The 16,607-nt window shown below is 34.9% G+C and overlaps 1 protein-coding gene and 1 pseudogene across 1 annotated transcript in view; one reads left to right on the top strand and one right to left on the bottom strand.

The window, feature by feature from the left end:
- COL19A1 (collagen type XIX alpha 1 chain) overlaps positions 1–16,607 on the bottom strand; it is a 349,065-nt gene that overhangs the window by 275,441 nt on the left and 57,017 nt on the right. Inside the window, exons 7-9 of the mRNA XM_086707174.1 lie at positions 10,848–10,928; positions 5,069–5,194; positions 3,911–3,973 (exon numbers count right to left, since the gene is read on the bottom strand). Of these exons, the coding sequence (XP_086563300.1) occupies positions 3,911–3,973; positions 5,069–5,194; positions 10,848–10,928 (270 nt within the window). The remainder of the gene's footprint in view (positions 1–3,910; positions 3,974–5,068; positions 5,195–10,847; positions 10,929–16,607) is intronic.
- On the top strand, positions 5,903–6,218 carry LOC112862173 (ER membrane protein complex subunit 4 pseudogene; annotated as a pseudogene).

Below are 16,607 nucleotides of genomic sequence, written 5' to 3'. Positions count from 1 at the left end.
TAAAAGGATTAAAATGAGTATTACAAGTGGAAGTACCATGATCAAAGAACACAAATAATACTGAAGAGCTTTTAAATATAGAGCAACCTTCAAAATGCAAACTGATTAAGAGAAGGACACTGGATTGGACAGGTCTAAGGGTTCAGATCCCAGCTTGACCACGTGGCCTTGGTCAATAATTTAACCTCCTTAAACTTCAGTTTTGCCTTCTATAAAATAGTAATACCAACACTTAACATGAAGAGTTTTAAGGATCAAAAAGAAAAGATATGTAAATCACTCTTCTCAGTGTCTGGCACATAGTAAGTATTCAATAAATAATAGCTATTGCTATAATGATTTATATGTTCAGTTTGATTGATGTAGTCCTTAGAACTAGATATTGTTTAGTGGCATTCAGCAAAGTTATCCCAAGTAATTTGATTTAAAGGGCAAAACTATATGCTCCATCCTACTTCAAAATTCCCTTTTGAACAGCTACTAAGGTTCCTAAAGTTGCCATGCAAGCCACAATGGGCAGAACTTACTTTAGGAGTCAAATGCCTATGATTGTCTTTGTTGAAGTTTGCTGTGCAAGTCTGAAGGATCAGTCATTGCTCAGACATCAGTCTCCTACCCTTTAAAATAAGGAGCCCACTTAGATTATTTTGTTAATTTAGAACCATGGACTTCCAAGTTACGGCATGAATGGAATTTAAATCTGTTTCACCTTGGAAAGATAACAAAAACATAATCAACTCCTAAGCCTAGCACAAATTAATTTATTTAGGTATCTAACAAAAGACATGATATTAAAAAGTGGAAAAGAGAACACTTAAGTTTTGATACAGCAGGGAGAAGGGAAAGGCAGATCTCTAAACACGGGATACTGCTTAGAATTAGTTCAACAAAGATGAGCTGTTTAAGAAAAGGGTAGGAAGCTAAGGAAGAATCTTAAGTGGGACTCCTCAGCAGACAAGAGAAACAAGTCACGAGAAAAGTAAATTATAAATGAATATCCCTGATAAACATAGATGCAAGTATCCTCAACAAAATATTAACAAAATGAACTCAACAATAAAGTGAAAGCATTATACACCAGGATCCGAACATTCCATGCAAAAGTAACAAAATACACATTCTTTTCAAGTGCACATGGAACACTTTTCAAGACAGATCAAGCGTTAGGCCACAAAAACAAATCTTAAATTTAAGAAACTGAAATCATTTCAAGCATCTCTTGTAACCATAGAGGTGTGCAACTAGAAATTAATTAAATGAAAAAGAAACTGAAAAATTCACAAATATGTGGATATTAAACTACATGCTACTGAGTAATCAATGGATGAAAGAAAAAATAAAAAGAGAGATAAAAAATATCTTGAGACAAATGAAAATGTAAATATAGCATACCAAAATTTCTGAGATACAGCAAAGGCAATTCCAGGAGGGAAGTTCATTGTGATAAATGCCTACCACAAGCAACACAAAAAGTCTCAAATAAGCAACTTAACTTTACACCTCAAGGAACTAGGAAAAAAAACAATCAAAGCCCAAAGTTAGTAGAAGGAAGTAAATAACAAAGAGTACAGCAGAAATAAATGAAATAGAGACTAAAAAGATAATAGAGACTAATGAAACTAAGAGCTCGTTCTTTGAAAGAGAAACAAAATTGACAACCCTTAAGTATATTCATCAAATAGATAAATACACAATAAATACACAAAGGACACAAATAAAATCAGAATTGAAAAAGAAGTTACAACTGATACCACAGAAACATAAGGGATCATGAGACTACTACAAACAATGATATGTCAACAAATTGGACAACGTAGAAGAAATGTATAAATTTCTAGAAACATATATCTTACCAAGACTGAACCATGATAAACAAAAAATGAGCAGACTGATTACTAATAGGGAGACTGAATCATTAATCAAAAATCTCCTAGTAAACAAATCTGCAGGACCAGACAGTTTCACTGGTGAATTCTACCAAACATTCAAAGAAGAATTAGTACCAATCCTTCTCAAACTCTTCCAAAATGCAGAATAAGAGAACTCTTTCAAATCTGTTTTATGTGGCCAGCATTACCATGATATCAAAATTAGACAAATATGCCACAAATAAATAAAATTACAAGCTAATACCCCTCATGAATATAGGTGTAAAAATTCTCACAAAATATAAGCAAACAGAATTCAACAATATATTAAAAGTATCATATACCATGATCAAGTGGGATTTATTACAGGCATGCAAGGATGGTTCAACATCCATAAATTAGTCAATATGATACACTGTATTAACAAATTTAAGGATAAAAATCATATTATCATCTCAATAGACGCAGAAAAAGTATTTGACAAAATTTAACATCCATATATGATAAAAATTCTTAAGAAAGTGACAATAGAGGGAAAGTACCTCAACATAATAATGGCCATATATGACAAGCCCACAACTAACATCATACTCAATGGTGAAAAGCTGAAAATTTTTCCTTTAAGATCAGAAACAAGACAAGGGTGCCTAATTCCACTACTACTATTCAACATAGTATTGGAAGTCCTAGCCAAAACAATTAGGCAAGAAAAAGAAAGAAAAGGCATCCAAATTGGAAAGGAATAAGTGAAACTGTCACAACTTACAAATGACATGATTGCGTATATAGAAAACCCTAAAGACTCCATCAAAAGACTGTTAGAACTAATTAACAAATTCAGTAAAGTTGCAGAGTACAAAATCAAGATACAAAAATCTGTGGTGTTTCTATACACTAATAGTGAACTATGAGAAAGAGAAATCTTTTTTTTTTTTTAATTTTTTTTTTAACGTTTTTTTTTATTTATTTTTGAGACAGAGAGAGACAGAGCATGAATGGGGGAGGGGCAGAGAGAGAGGAAGACACAGAATCGGAAACAGGCTCCAGGCTCCGAGCCATCAGCCCAGAGCCCGACGCGGGGCTCGAACTCACAGACCGCGAGACCGTGACCCGGGTGAAGTCGGACGCTTAACCGACTGAGCCACCCAGGCGCCCCGAGAAAGAGAAATCTTAAAAAATCTTAATTATAATTGCATCAAAAAGAATAAAATACCTAGGAATAAATTAACCAAGGAAGTGAAAGACATGTATATTGAAAACTATAAGACATTAATAAAAGAAATTGAAGAAAATACAAATGGAAAGATATTCTATGCTCATGGATTAGAAGAATCAATATTGTTCAAATATCTATACTACACAAAGCCATCTACAGTACAGTGCAATCCCTATCAAAATGGCATTTTTCAGGGCACCTGGGTGGCTCAGTCAGTTAAGCATCCAACTTTGACTCAGGTCATGATCTTGCAGTCCATGGTTTGAGCCCCACGCCAGGCTCTGGTGTTGACAACTGAGAGCCTGGAGCCTGCTTCAGATTCTGCCTCTCTCTCTCTCTCTCTCTCTCTCTCTCTGCCCTTCCCCTGCTCACGCTCTGTGAAATGGGTGAAGAGGGTATAATTTTATATAAAAGTAAAATACACAAATAAATGAATAAGAAGCTAAAAAAGAATCTTCAGTGGGGACCCATCAACACACAAGTGAAATAAGAGTTCATCAAGTATTCGGTGAACAGAATGCTAAAGAAAGTTAGGGCATAACAAAATATAAATGTTCTTACTTCACAATTTTGCTTATAGTTTATAGATAACAAAGATTTGGGTCTCTATATCTTTTAAAATTTTAGTTCCAATAGGAACTCAAAAGCAGACTTGGATGCTGATATAGTCTTTCTCATTTCAGTGATCAGCATTTAAATATAGTCCTTAATAGCCTTTAACAGAAACGCGCATTTGTGTGGGACATAGAGATATGACGCGGACATATTTTTAAATCACTTTTGAACCAATCCACTTTCATTCTGACAGTGTTTTGTGGTATCTTACCGGTTCTCCTTTATCCCCTTTCTGACCAGGTGAGCCTGGAGTTCCTGGAAAACCCGCTTCTCCCTGAGCAAAAGTGAATTTCTGTGTTATCAAACATTCTGTCACATTGAGCCAAAGACTAATAATTTGTAAATATGAAGGTGACAACAGTAGGATAAAGCTTTACTCTCCTCTGAGCTGATGGCGGTCCCTCTGCTGGAATGCCCTTCCCTTGTTCAGGAGGCTCATTACTCTCCGTCTTCCAAACACCATTTGACATCATCTCCTCCATGAGACTTTCCAGGACCTTGAACACATGATGCTCCCCTATGGCCCTGCACCTGCCTTTCTCATGGAGCCTATGATACAGTGTTGGTCGCTACAAGAAATGTGAATTTCCTCTAAACTTTACCTCACCCGTATACCCCCTCCTCCAACCAAGAGCAAAGGGGTAGCAGGATGCGTTAAGCCTCTAAGGGGAAGTAAGAAGTGACAGTGCCAGGGGACATTCTGCTCTAGGAACCTCTTTCCTTTCCCAGGTAAGGGTATAGAGTAAAACCATCAAGAAATCACTCAGCCTACTTTTAGCATAGCCTCTTGACTGCCATTACTATTCACAAAAGAAGTTTATGTCGGTCCACGGACCCACTCTTCCTGACCAGGTGACTGTAGTGGTACCAGAGAAGCAACTTCTTTGAGTGATATTCTCTATAAATTCTCTACGCAAGTTATGGCAAAAGGAGATGGCTGGCTGGATATTTGGAGATACTGGACAAACAGCCTCCACACAACAAAGAAATACCATATAGGGTATTTTTGTGTACGTGTGGAAGAGCAGGCACTGTTTCAACTGTGAATTCCCAAAACTGAAGCTTACTCCTGGCACATGCTAAGTACTCAATATTTGTCTATTGTACAGGTGGGTCCTCCCCTTACCTTTCTATCCATTCTCATTCATAGCCTGGAAAGTCTATGGCTTCAGAACTAGCCAGAAAACAATGCATGAAATCCTTTCTCCAATTACCTTCTCATAATCCATCCCAGCGACTGAATGGCTTATGCTTTTGATTCAACTAACATTAGAGGTCAAGATACATTCTGTGCACTGGGGCCACATTCAAGGGGATGGCTCGCTTTGTGCAGTGGCTTCTCAGTGGGCATAGATTAAAACTAGCAAACCTTGTTTGGAATGCACTGGCACCGGTCTTGAAGTCCCTCCTTTGCTGGAAGATAGGCAGACAGTTTACTGGCATGAGCGGGTAACAGTGATGATGCAGTGCTTCCAAAGCCATCATAATCTGGACACTAAAATCCAGAAAAATGAATAGAGTTAATTCCCAACATTCCAGCATCCCAAATACTGGCTCCCACCAAACTAGGGATGACTGGAGTTGCCTGAAAGAACCACCTTCTAATTAGCCAAAAGTTGATACAGGTATATGAAAGTTGATAATGTCTTTTGCTCTTTCACTAGGCCTCCAATGTGTTTTATTACACTACAACATGTTAGAAATGCGCTAAAATTTGTTTTGATGAGGAATTCTAAAGCTATTATAAATGACTTTATGATAAGTACAGAAATATCAAATATTTACAATAACTGAATTGTTACCATAGAATAGTTATACACATTACATCTGTATACGTTTTTGTGGAACAAAATTTAAAATAAAAGCAAGTGACTTGAACTTTTAGAACATCATTTACTCCTATAAGATGAATGTAAAGGCATAAGGAGCTTGGTAGCTTTGGTAGGCAGCCATTGCCATGATGACCCTGAGGGCCTGGTGGCTAACCGAGGTCGGTGCTTCAAGTGGGCCATTGAGCCAAGCGGGCCTGGAGGAGGCAGCAGGAGCCAAAGTGACCAGGGCAGTAGCCAGGGAGACTCACTGTACCCTGACAGTTGCTTGGACAAGCAAGTGCCTGCCTGAAACCAGCATGCAAGAGACAGACGGGATTCTAGCGGAGAAGTGCTACTGGAACATTGCCTTGGGTCCCTTCAAGCAGATTCCCATGAACCTCTTCATTATGTATATGGCAGGCAATACTGTCTCCATCTTCCCTACTACAGTGGTGTGATGGTGGCTTGGGGGGCCTATTCAGGCACTTATGGCCATTTCAGCCACTTTCAAGATGCTAGAAAGTTCAAGCCAGAAGTTTCTGTAGGATTTGGTGTATTCTCAGAAACCTCACGGGTTTGGCATGGACTGTTTATTAGTGCCAGTCAATGGGACTATTGCCCACACATGCATCAGATTGGTTAGCCCTCATTGAGCCCCCAGAGAGGATGGGGTTCAGTGGTGGAGAACTGCTTCTGTGAACCTGAGAAAGAACTACCTGGTCCTACATCCTGGGATCTCATGTACAACCTCTTTATGCCCAGAGGCTCCCCCTCGGCATACAAACTCTTAACATCATCATTCAAGCTGGGAAGAGCCCAAAGCTCCCTGCTCCCCATGGTGAGGAGGCAAACCCCAGAAAGACAAGTATGTATCACTATGAACACAAACTACACCATAACCCTTGACTGAAAATAATGTAGAAAACTGTATTTATGGTTCCAGGACAGAGCAAAACAACAAATGAAACTGTAACTCTAATGAAACAAAAGAATTCCTGCTGCTAAATCAAGACCCACAGCAGCAGCTCCTTTCAATAAATTGCATGGTTGAGAACAATGCTTAAAAAAAAAGTGGCACAAGTTTCCCTTAAATCTATTCTCCTTAATATTTCACTTCTATTTAACATAAACTGGGACATAAAAATTCTGTTGGAAACACTTTGGAAGATGTGAGAAACTAATGCTAGATTCAGATTACACATGATCAAAAGAAAAACAAAACAGACACAAAGAGCAAATAAAAAATACTTTTTACACTCCAAGATGCTATATATTTAACTAAAGTGTATCTTATTCTACTCCATTGTCCTTTAAAGTTATTAAAAAGTCTACACTATAACAGATGAGTGGCAAAATTTATACTTTATCAGTGGGTTCAGAACATGTGGGATAACATGAAGTGAAACTCAGTTACAGAGAAATGACTTTTTCTCTCAAAAAATAAATCCAGATGGGAGGATAAATGTATCCTCTCCTATCCCATCACTTACCAGTGATTATTATTAATAATTATTAAATTAATAATTAATAGTTTCATAATAATTATTTCATAATTTCAGGCTCCTCATCAGGGTTTGTAACTGTGAATTTGTAATTTTATGCTTGCAATTTCATAACTCTGAATTTCCAATTTAGGGGAAAGGGCTCACACATTACTTTACATATTACAAATTATATATGCTTGGAAAAATATTGTCAGGATAAAAAAAGTAGTAAAGGATGGTTAGTGGTTATTTACTGTGGTGAGACCAAGGTTGATATCTACTTCCTTCTTTAAATTTGGCTGTAGTTTCCAAGTTTTCTATGACAAACATACATAATTTTTAAGACACAAAATTATTTTGAAAAAAATGGGTAGCATTCCAATGCCTGTGAAAACAACAAAAACTGTAAGAAAAATAGCACCCAGAGACACTGGGATTAGGTTCCCTTGTCCACCACTAGTTCCATCACCTTTACCCTCTCCAGATTTAATAATTGGCTCTTTTGTTACCTTGATCAGTTTCCAAGTCCACAAGTTTCAAGTCACATTAGAATGAAACATGATTATCACCAGAATAGTTCATTTCTCTCATATGATTTGATATGATTTTCTAGTCAGGTCCAGCTCTACTGGTTCCCACTCAGATGACCACAATCCAATTCGAGTTCATAATTTTGCTCTGGATAACTGATTTACTACATTAAATTGGGGATTTAAATGACTTGAAAAGTATGTCTCAGGCTTCACTCTAAAACTCTTCACACTCTCCAAAGAGTGCCTAAAGAGAACATGAAAATGTACAAGTAAGGACTCTTTGTAAAACTTCTGGTTTTGATTGGACACATATTTACTTAATTGGCCCTACAAATTTTAATCACATTTCACATTTATTTTCAACAAATGTTGCTAATTTCCTCCTTCTGCCTATGTCTGTAGTCATGAAATTTGACAGAAACAGAAAATCTAATTAATAGAAGCAAAGAAGTATATTTACAAATTATCTTGAATAAATTTTACCCTTGAAATATGCTATAAACTATTAATAACAAAAAACATGTCTGATTTGAAATTCCAAGATAAAATTAAATTTTTAAGGAAGCACATTAAAACTTTCTGAATTCAATACATTAAAAAAAAAAAAGTTGGTGTCAGAATTATAACAGATGCACTTAAATGGCTTTTATATAATTATTTATCTTCCCATTTGTAAAATGTAGCATGTTTCTATTTTCTGTTACTCATTAACAGAATGGTGATGTCCCTTCAAATAATTATCATCAGGAAAATAGGCAGGTTTTTGTTATTTTTTTCTTACGGTTGGAGATGAATTCCTACCTTCTTTTCCACAATTTAACTCCTAAGTAACATTTTTAAAACGTGAATATGGGGCGCCTGGGTGGCACAGTCGGTTAGGCGTCCGATTTCAGCCAGGTCACGATCTCGCGGTCCGTGAGTTCGAGCCCCGCGTCGGGCTCTGGGCTGATGGCTCAGAGCCTGGAGCCTGTTTCCGATTCTGTATCTCCCTCTCTCTCTGCCCCTCCCCCGTTCATGCTCTGTCTCTCTCTGTCCCCAAAATAAATAAACGTTGAAAAAAAAAATTTTTAAATGTGAATAACTTTTTTCCCATAATTTATTAAGTTACATCATTGTTTTTAATAATCAAACCATTCCACTAAATCTATCACCTATACTTCCTTAAACAGTTTTCTCATAATTTGTATTGAAAATATCTATTATGTGATGACACAGAGTAAAAACTACTAGTCAAGAAAACAACTTTCTTTCTTTCTTTCTTTCTTTCTTTCTTTCTTTCTTTCTTTCTTTCTTTCTTTTTCTTTCTTATGTTTATTTATTTCAGAAAGAGTGAGAGAAAGAAAGAGAGCAGGGCAGGGGCAGAGAGAGAATCCCAAAGAGGCTCCATGCTGTCAGTGCAGAGCCCAACATGGGGCTTGATCTTACATCCCATCATGAGATCATGACCTGAGCTGAAATCAAGAGTTGGACACTTAACTGACTGAACCACTCAAGTACCCCAAGATTCAGTATTTAGATATATCAAAAAAATTTTATGCTACTTTTTAATCAGGAAAAATTATTATTTTAAAAGCTCTTACATCCTAAAGGAATAATTAATTTAAAAAATAAGCTTTCAGAGAATTAAACACCTTCAAAATTTACATATGTGGCTCCAGGAAGTCTCGGTATTTCAGGTCTGTAGATTGGCATTATAAATTATCTTTTTAGATATTTATAGAATGATATTTTGCTGGCTTTCATTTTACTTGGAATGAGAGCCATAAACTGGTTTGGAGATATGCTTTATAAAACCAAGTTACATAAGTAAAACAAGTAATTTTGAAAGACTTAGATAATGCTTTAAATCAGCCACATTATTATCCTACTACTCACAGTGAGAGACAGAAGTTAAAAATATTTTTGAATTACTAAGTTATTGATAAAATTTTCATACAATTTTGGATGTAAGTATAGAAGTTCTGAAAAGTCTAAGATACAAAGAAAAACATTTCACCTTTTCCTTTTACTTTTCATATGTTCTCTCTGTAAGACTTTTTAAAATTAATCCCTGTTAAACACTTTTTGTCCCATCTACCTGCTTTAATAGTTGATAAGTCAACAACTTAAGAAAGTGTTTTGACTGTCTTCTAGAAACAAAGCTCTAGGAATAGAAAAGCATAGCATGAGGGGAACCTGGTGGTTCAGTCAGTTAAGGGTCCGACTTTGGCTCAGCTCATGATCTCATGGTTCCTGAGTTCGAGCCCCATGTCAGGCTCTGTGCTGACAGCTCAGAGCCTAGAGCCTGTTTCGGATTCTGTGTCGCCCTCTTTCTCTCTGCCCTTTACGCATTTGCACTCCGTCTCTCTCTCTCTCTCTCTCTCTTTCTGTCAAAAATAAACATTTTAAAAAATTAAAAAAAAAAAGTGGAGCATGAAAGTGTAACTCCCCTCAATGAGCTTAAAATGGAGTTGATTAAATAAAAACAAATGCAACTGTATCTAATAACATAAAATAGTGCACCTGATCACTATAATGAGAACTACAGAAAGTGCTGAATTCAGTATTTTTTTTTTTTTGGAATGGAATATTGGTACAAGAAATTAACAGTTGCACAGTTAGGTTGGGAATATTAAGAATGAGAGGCTGAGTAACCGAGTTTATATTCTGTTGCCAACAGGGAGTGACCAAAGGTTTGGGGAAAGAGATGAACAGCAGGCAGTGAATGTGCCTTATTCATGATTGTTATAGCCTTGTTCTTTAGCACAATGTCTAGAAGATCAGTGTTTTTGAATAACAAATGTTTATTGAGAGAAAACAAATGCATATACAAAGCAGTGATTCAGAGACTTATTCTGGTTATCTTGAAATAAAATGGTGTAGAGACTGGAAAGGCAGTTGACACGATAATGCAAAAATCCAGTCAGGAGATAAAGGCAGACCATGTCAATAAAAGGGAAAAGGTAGATGAAAAATCTATCACAAAGGAAAACTATCCAAGATGGATAACAAACTAGAAGAGGAAAGTGAGAAAGAGTAACATATGATTACAGATTTAAAATTCCTGCAACTGGAAAATGATGATGTTACCATTAGAACATATTTTAAGGAGAAAGTCATAAATTCCCTTTATGTCAAGTCCAAAGTGAGGACATACCATTCCCAAAGTTCAAGACAAAACACTGGGATTCACACTGTAAAAAGAAACTATGTGAGAGCACTATAAGGGGTGTCTTACTGGGAACAAATTACTCACCTGGCTTCAACAGAAGACACTCAGGGCTGCTCTACATCTACACTCTACAGACTGCATTCTTCACATGCTACGAAAACTAACTTACCTTAGCATCTGATATTTCGCAGCATGTTTCTTGGGCTATGAAGTTTGAGTTACAGTAGATTTTAAGTTGATGAAGTTCAATCTATTAAAAAAGTAGTGATAAGACACATCATTAGTTTTCTTGAAAATCACATTTAGGCACTTAAAAGCTATGGTAATTTAACTGGAAAGATAAAAAGAAGCTAATACAAATAAGTTATTGGTAGATATTTTGAATGTTTTTATTTAATTTAGGATTCATGATTTTATGGACCATTAGAGAAAGAGGCATGGATTCAATTATTGAGATAGATCTCTGTATGAAAGAAATCAGATAATGAAGGCAATTGCAAATTTTTGCTAGTTGTTTCATACAAAAAAGAAGTATTTAATTACAAGATAGGTATTGTTACTCATTACAATAAAGTATGCCCACAAAATAAGAAATATTCCAAAGTAAAAAATTCTGGAGGAAAAGTAAAGTCAAAGGAATGAACACATGATGGAAAAGGCTTTCTCAGTACCTCTAGATCTCTTATTTGAGGCACTGAAACAGATGCTTACTTCCCAACAAGAAAAAAAAAAGAGAGAGAGAGAGATTTGGTTTTCATCTTTTTCATGCATTCTAATATCTATGGGGTAATCCTAAGCCACACTCACAATCTTTTTACAAAAATAATAGATTCCTTCTCTTGGCTTAGCAGATTCACGTTTTTTGGCATTGGACATGAAATATAAAATAGTAAAACTTTGGTTTGTGAGCATAATTCATTCCAGAAACATGCTTATAGTCCAAAGCACTTGTATATCAAAGCAAATTTCAAAAACCATTGGTTCAGTTGTGATCATATGACATTCGCTGTCATATATTACTTATATTGCAAGACATTGCTCATTTATCAAGTTAAAATTATTATCAAAAATGTTTTCTCATCTTGTGGAACAAGTTACTCACAATCCGAGATTTTACAGTTCAAAAAAGGTACAATCATGCCTTTAAATGCAAAAGCAAGGAACCACATAAGAATAATAAAGAGTATTGACAGAATTTCAATATGACAGACATGTAAATTGGCTATTTTAAATTAGTCTGTGGTTGCAAATTTAGTAGTTTAAAATAAATCCTACAATGATTTGACATATTTGACACAGGTCAGAAACAACCTCTCCTTTCATCCCTATCTTCTTCCTCCTGCCTGCCCTTCTCTTTCTCTCTCTGTCTCCACCTCTTCCTCTGTCTCCCAATATTCCAGAGCTAAATTATGCATTACTTTGATAACAAGATGTACTTGTTATAGAGATATCCAACTGTTATATTACAATAATTAATCCTACCATAATGAAAAGCAGATATCTCCAGTTATTTTGAAACTCTGCCCAACACCAAACAGCACACGGGTAGAAAAAAGGCTGTAACTATCACTCTACACTGAGATGAACAAAATCAATTCAGCTCATGAAACATGTTAAGAACTCCAGACATCTTGTGAATTCATGAGCAGTCTTAATGATTTCTTTTGTGTAACTTTTTGCAAGATATTGAAGTTAACTTTTGTTTGTAAAGTTTAAATACATTGTCTTACATAGTCTAATGAAAAGCCACATAGTAACATACCCACTAAGTAGAATAAAGAATGGGGACTCCAATTAACTTTCTTCCTAAAGAAAGTTAATGATTAATCATCATCATTGTTACCAAAATAGCCAATAAATATTAAAACTCAATTATATACCATCCACTCTACTAGGCCCTTTATATGAATTATTTTACTTAACTGAAGATAGATGACCAATTTTTGACAGATTAGAAACTAATCAATTAACATGACATTGAAACTACATTCCTAGTTTAATGATGCTTTATTATTCATTAGTTACTTTAGAATCCTTCATTGACAACAGTACTTTATAAGGACAGTGTTCAGGGCTAAGTCTATACTGGCCCTTGTCACACAGAATTTGTTAAAAAAAAATCCTTTATATCAGTTTTGTCACCTACCTCTTTCTCACAGTATACATGGACAGTATACATAAAATAAACAAACTCAATTATTATGATTTTCTTCAATAACAGACATCCTGAATAAATAAAACATTTTTACATTACAACAGACCTTAAGAATCATAGAGCCTGTATGGAGATGATGAAAAATTTAGTCCACTTAAACTTTTAGTAGGACCAAGAATCTTTATTTATTTATTTATTTATTTATTTATTTATTTATTTATTTTTCCAAGAATCTTTTTTAAGTGTTTATTCATTCATTTTGAGACAGACAGAAAGAGAGAGAGAGAGAGACAGAGAGAGAGAGAGAATGTGAGTCGGGGAGGGGCAGAGAGAGTAGGACAGAGAGAGAATCCCAAGTAGGCTCTGCGATGTTAGCACAGAAGTGGATGCAGGGCTCATCTCATGAACTGTGAGATCATGACCTGAGACTAAATGAAGAGTTGGACACTTAACCTACTGAGCCACCCAGGTGCCCCAGGACCAAGAATCTTTATAGAATAAAATATGTATTTTATTTGTTTGTAACTCAAACACTATCTCATTAAAAAGCTGCATCGTAATATGGCTTTAACATTTTTTATTTTTGTCTTTTTTTCATTTATTTATTTTTAAATTTTTAATTCCAGTGTATTTAACATAAAGTGTTATATTAGTTTCAGGTGTACAGTATAGTGATTCAATAATTCTGTACAATATTCAGTGCTCATTGTAATAAATGTACTCAATTCCCTTCCCCTATCTCCCTACTCACCCATCCCCCACTCATTTCCCCCTCTGGTAACCATCAGTTTCTTCTTTATAGTTAAGAATCTGTTTTTTGGTCTCTTTTTTTCATTATTTGTTTTGGTTCTTAAGTTTTACATATGAGTGAAATCTTATGGTATTTGTCTTTCTCTGACTTATTTCACTCAGCATTATACTCTCTAGGTCCATCCATGTGTACCAAATGCCAAGATTTCATTCTTTTTTTGTGGCTGATTTATATATATATATATATATACACACATATATATATGCATATTATATACATATATACACATATTATATACATATATATAAATTATATAATTATATAATATTTCTATATATATTTCTATATATAATAAATATATATATATAATATTTCTATTCTTAATTTTTTGAAGAATCTCCATACTGTTATCCACAGTGGTTGCATGAGTTTGCATTTCCACCAACAGTGAACAAGGGTTCCTTTTTCTTGGCATTCTCACCAACACATGTTGTTTTTTGTGTTTTTGATTTTAGCCATTCTGACAAGTGTGAAGTGATATCTCTGTGGTTTTGACTTGCATGTCCCTGATAATGAGTGATGTTGAGCATCTTTTCATGTATCTGTTGGCCATCTGTATGTCCTCTTTGGAGAAATGTCTGTTCATGTCTCTGCCCATTTTTTAATTGGATTATTTGTTTTTTTGTGTGTTGAACTGTATAAATTCTTCACATATTTTGGAAACTCACTCTTTACCAGATATGTCATTTGTAAAAGTCTTCTCTCATTCACTAGGTTATATTCTAGTTTTGCTGATAGTTACCTTTGCCGTGCAGAAGTTTTTATTTTGAAAAAGTGCATTAGTTTATTTTTGCTTTTTCCCCTGCCTCAGGAGACATGTCTAGAAAAATGTTGCTGTGGACAATGTCAAAGAACTTACTGCCTGTGCTCTCTTCTAGGGTTTTTATTGTTTCAGGTCTCACATTTAGGTCCCTAACCCATTTTGAGTTTATTTTTATGTATGATACAAGAAAGTGGTGCAGTTTCATTCTTTTGCACATGGCTGTCCAGTTTCTCCAATGCCATTTGTTGAAGAGTCTTTCTCCCATTGCATATTCTTCCCTCCTTTGTTAAAGATTACTTGACAATATAATTGTGAGTTTATTTCTGGGCTTTCTTTTCTGTTCTATTGATCTATGTGTCTATTTTTGTGCAGTACCATAGTGTTTTGATTAGTACAGTTTTTCAGTGCTTCTTGAAATCTGGAATTGTGATACCTCCAGTTTTGTTCTTCTTTTTCGAGATAACTTTGGCTATTCAGGGACTTTTGTGCTTCCATACAAATTTTAGGATTATTTGTTCCAGTTCTGTGAAAAATGCTCTTGGTGTTTTGATAGGGATTGCATTAAATCTATAGATTGCTTTGGGTAGTATGGAAATTTTAACAGTATTTATTCTCCCAATCCACAAACACGGAATATCTTTCCATTAGTTTGTGTCACCTTCAATCTCTTTCATCAGTGTTTTATAGTTTTCAGAGTTCATGTCTTGCATCTCCTTGGTTAAGTTTACTCCTAGGAATTTTATTATTTTTCGTGCAATTGTAAATGGTACTGTACTCTTAATTTCTTTGTCTGCTTCATTATTAGTGTATTGAAATGCAACAGATTTCTATATGTTGATTTTGTATTCTATAACCATACTGAATTCATTTATCAGTTCTAGTAGATTTTTGGAGTCTTTAGAATTTTCTATACATATATATTACCATGTCATCTGCAAATAGTGAAAGTTTTACTTCTTCCTTACCAATTTGCATGCTTTTTATTCCTTTTTCTTTATCTGACTCCTGTGGCTAGGACTTCCAGTACCATGTTGATAAAAGTGGTGGGAGTGAGTAACTTTGTCTTGTTCCTGAGATTAGAAGAAAAGCTCTCCACTTTTCACCATTAAGTATGATGTTTGCTGTGGGTCTGTCATACATGGCCTTTATTATATTGAGGTATGTTCCCTCTAAACCTACTTTGTTAAGGGTTTTTATCACGAATGGAGGTTGACTTTGTCAAATGCTTTTTCTGCATCTACTAAAATGCTCATATGCTTTTTATCCTTCGTCTTGTTGATACGATATATCACATTGATTTGAAAATACTGAACCACTCTTGCATCTCAGGAATAAATCCCACTTGATGGTGGTGTATGATTTTTTTAAATGTATTATTGGATTCAATTTGCTAATATTTTCTTGAGGATTTTTCCACCAATTTTAATCAGAGATATTGGCCTGTAGTTCTCTTTTTTCATAGTGTCTTTATCTGCTTTTGGTTTTAGGGTAATGCTGGCCTCATGGAATGAATTTGGAAACTTTCCTTCTTCTATATCTTGCAATAGTTTGAGAACAGTTGGTATTAACTCTTCTTTAAAGTCTCAGTAAAATTCACTTGTGAAGCGTCTAGGAGTTTTTGGATTACTGATTCAATTTCATTGGTCTGTTAAAATTTTCTATTCATACTTCAGTTTAGGAAGGTTATATTTTCCTAGGAATTTATCCATTTCTTCTAAGTTGTCCAATTTGTTGACATATAATTTTCATATTTTCTTACAATAATTTGTATTTCTGTGGTATCAGTTTTTATTTCTCCTTTTTCATTTCTGATTTTGTTTGAGTGTTCTCTCTCTTGTTCTTTTTTTTTTTTTTATGAGTCTAGCTAGAGGTTTATCAATTTTGTTGATTTTTTCAAAGAGCCAGCTCCTAGTTTCATTGATCTATTGTGTTTTAGTTTCTATTTTGTGTATTTCTGCTCTAATATTTATTATTTTCTTCTGTCTGGTTTGATGGAAGAAAATAGCTGCTTTATATGTAAGGTTATTTTGCTTATTTGATACTTTTCTTGCTTCTTGAGGTAGACCTGCATTGCTGTTAACTTCCTTGTTGGAACCACTTTGCTGCATCCCAAAGATTTTGGACCACTGTTTTTTCATTTTCATTTGTTTCCATGTATTTTTATTTCCCCTTGATTTCTTGGTTGACCCATTTATTTTTT

This window comes from Puma concolor, chromosome B2 (assembly GCF_028749965.1).
Source record: "Puma concolor isolate L17-30 chromosome B2, mPumCon1.1.hap2, whole genome shotgun sequence".
NCBI lineage: Eukaryota > Metazoa > Chordata > Mammalia > Carnivora > Felidae > Puma > Puma concolor.
The sequence above is the reverse complement of the archived record's forward strand: the minus strand, read 5'-3'. Positions and strand labels throughout refer to the sequence as shown.